Genomic DNA, 2,923 nt, shown 5'->3' on the forward strand with positions numbered 1-2,923 from the left:
CCTCAGGACTCAGGGTAAGTGGTCCCAGCCTGGGGGGTGGAGAAGGGAAGGCCGGGCCCTGGGGGGGTCCTTGGGACTAGGGCCCTGGGGTGGGGGAAGGAGTTGATGGCTTGCAGAGCAGGGAGGTGGTCCCGGGAGGTCTGGGGTCCTGCTTGGGTCTGGCTCTACATGTGGTCGAATCTATCACCCTGGAAGAGCAGTCTGATGACTAGAAGACTGAAAATGTGTGTGGGGAGGGAGTGGTGGCCATGCACACACAAGTGACCGCGACCTTGTGAGTGACAGGGTCCAAGGGTGCGACTGTGCCTGTCTTCTCCAGGACCTGTCCCTGAATGTCTGCCCTGGCAGGGGGCAGCGGGGGGGGGGGGGAGTGGCGGCAGACCCGCAGGCACTGGATTTCTGTCCTCGGGTTCACAAGTTCGCTCTGTGCGCCCCGACCCAGTCGGTGAGCGGGAGAACCTCTTCAGCCCGGCCCGCGACGGCCTCCTCAGAGCCACCAGGCCCTGGATGCCATGAGGCCTGGGTCTCCTGCCCCAGGTCCCCCCCCCCCCCTCTGTTTTTGACTTTGCCGAGGGCTCATGACTGGGGCCGTGCTTGCTCCCCAGGGCGGGGTCTGCGAGGTGGGGCGGTCCATCTGAGCAGCCTTTAGCCCTGCCCCTTTGTCCCCAGGCTTGGAGAAATGGGTGATGGGCTAAGGGGCTGTGCGGGTGGGCTCCGTTCTGCTTCTACCTTCCCCGCTCTTTGCTCCTCAGATGCCTGCCGCCTGCCGCTGCCTCTCCCTGCTGCTCCTGTCCGCCTGTGCGGTTCTGTTGCTGCAGCCGCCGCTGGGGGCCCAGGGGGCCCCGCTGGAGCCAGTGTACCCGGGGGACAACGCCACGCCAGAGCAGATGGCCCAGTACGCGGCCGAGCTCCGCAGATACATCAACATGCTGACCAGGCCCAGGTGCGTGTGAGAGAGAGCGAGAGCGAGAGAGCGAGCGAGATCCCAGTCCCTGCGTCCCTGGGCCACGACCCGGCCCCCAGCCCCTCCCATGATCTTGGGAAAGCAGAACATCGATACTGACCGGGCCTGGAGCCCTGGGCCCCAGGCGGGATGGTGCCCAAGGGTGGGCATGAGGCCGGTGAGCTGGCACGTGGGCACGGTGCTTGCCCCACCTGCCTCTCCCCTCGCAGGTACGGGAAGAGAGACAGAGAAGAAACGCTGGACATCCTGGAGTGGGGCTCCCCCCGTGCCGCTGCCCCCAGGTGGGTTTGCTTCCCTGCTCTGTGTGCCTCGATCCCTGGGACTGAAATGGGGGTGTGGGGAGGGGAGAGCAAAGGCCCAGGGCTGGCCTGAGGTCTCCTTAGGGTGCGAGGACTGTCCCCTCGCACTGCCCCATTCTGCTCTCTCCTCACAGGGAGCTCAGCCCGATGGACTTGTAACGCCACCGCCTGCCTCCTCTGACTCCAAGGGCGATGCCGGAAGACCTCCCTGCTCTGCACCCTTGGCAATGGCCGAAGCTTGCTCCCTGCTCGCACACAGACTAAATAAAGCAAATCAAAGTCAGAGCTTCTGTGTGTGTGTGTGTGTGTGTGCGCGTGTGCGCGCGCGCGGACCCCCGGTGGGAGGAGGAGTAGGCCAAATGCCCGGGGGAGACAGGAGGAGGGGAGAGAGGCACTGAAGGGAAAGGAGGGTATTGTCAGGGATCCAGAAGGCCTGCCAGGCTGGCGGGCGGCAGAGCCCTTCAGCTTATCCTCTCGGCTTCACAGAGGGCCAGTCCCTGAGGGAAGCAGAGACTCCTCCAAGGCCATTCAGCAAGTCAGTGAGGCTTGAATCTTCCCATTTCAGCCCTTCTAGACCGTCTTGATCAACAGCCTGATGACAGCCATGTCCCCAAATGCCCCCCTCCCCCACCGATGCTTTTCCATGCGTAGGCAATAGGCGAAGTACGAATGTGTACCAAAGTGTCCTTGGCACAGGGCCAGGGGCCACGACCCAGCCCAGAGGAATGACTGGTGACAAGTCGCCAGCTGCCCTCCTCCAGGCAGGTCAGAGATGGGTCACTGTGTGTGTTCAGTAGGAGCTCGGCCTGCACAGGGGGACTGCGATGGGGAGGGGCCTGTGCAGACTATCGGGGAAAGGAGCCTCCTGTGTGCCAGGGGCGCGCGACCCTCCCCACAGCTCCGTGGGGGAGATACTGTTCTCACTCTACAGAGGACGAGACCGAGGTTCAGAGAGGTGCGGGAGCTTATCCCAGGTCCGGCGCAGACAGCAAGCTAGTCCAGGCACATAGCACCAGCTACAGAACCAGAGGAACTCGGCTCTGGCCCCAGGGTCTGCCCATCTCTGTCTGTGTGTCTGTCTGTGTGCTACAACCCCTCTGAGCCTCAGATTCCTCATCTGCAAAGAGGGAAGGATGATAGGGTTGCAGTGAGCTTGACGTGAAATAACACGCATGGAACACCGAGAGTGCAGGGCGCCTGGGGGCGCAGTCGGTGGGGCGGCTGGCTCCTGGTTTTAGCTCAGGTCCTGATCTCAGGGTCCTGGGATCGAGCCCTGCATCGCCCCCGTGGCTCTGCACCCAGGGGTGAGTCTGCTTGGGATTCTCTCTCTCTCCGCTCCTCCCCCCACTCACACACTCTCTCTCTAAAATAAAAAGAAACAAACCTTTTTTTTTTAAGATTTTTTTTTTTTTTAATTAGACAGAGATAGAGACAGCCAGCGAGAGAGGGGACACAAGCAGGGGGAGTGGGAGAGGAAGAAGCAGGCTCATAGCAGAGGAGCCTGATGTGGGGCTCGATCCCATAATGCCGGGATCACGCCCTGAGCCGAAGGCAGATGCTTAACCGCTGTGCCACCCAGGCGCCCCAAACCTTTTTTTTTTTTTTTTTTTTTTAAAGATTTTTTTTTTATTTATTTGACAGAGATAGAGACAGCCAGCGA

The 2,923-nt window shown here is 61.3% G+C and overlaps 1 protein-coding gene across 1 annotated transcript; it reads left to right on the plus strand.

The window, feature by feature from the left end:
- Positions 1–1,546, plus strand: PPY (pancreatic polypeptide). Its single transcript, XM_045813853.2, has 4 exons — positions 1–14; positions 753–943; positions 1,174–1,245; positions 1,398–1,546. The coding sequence occupies exons 2-4, from the start codon at positions 753–755 to the stop codon at positions 1,420–1,422; spliced, it is 288 nt and encodes a 95-aa protein (XP_045669809.1). The 5' UTR covers positions 1–14; the 3' UTR covers positions 1,423–1,546.
- The last annotated feature ends 1,377 nt before the right edge of the window (positions 1,547–2,923 follow it).

This window comes from Ursus americanus, chromosome 23 (assembly GCF_024610735.1).
Source record: "Ursus americanus isolate L20-20 chromosome 23, mUrsAme1.1.p, whole genome shotgun sequence".
In the NCBI taxonomy this organism is placed as follows: domain Eukaryota; kingdom Metazoa; phylum Chordata; class Mammalia; order Carnivora; family Ursidae; genus Ursus; species Ursus americanus.

Bases quoted from the DNA above. Each gene is read 5' to 3' on its own strand.
- PPY (XM_045813853.2), top strand. From the start codon at position 753: ATGCCTGCCGCCTGCCGCTGCCTCTCCCTGCTGCTCCTGTCCGCCTGT. The intron at 944-1,173 runs GTGCGTGTGAGA...CTCCCCTCGCAG, and splicing joins AACATGCTGACCAGGCCCAG to GTACGGGAAGAGAGACAGAG. The intron at 1,246-1,397 runs GTGGGTTTGCTT...CTCTCCTCACAG, and splicing joins CCCCGTGCCGCTGCCCCCAG to GGAGCTCAGCCCGATGGACT.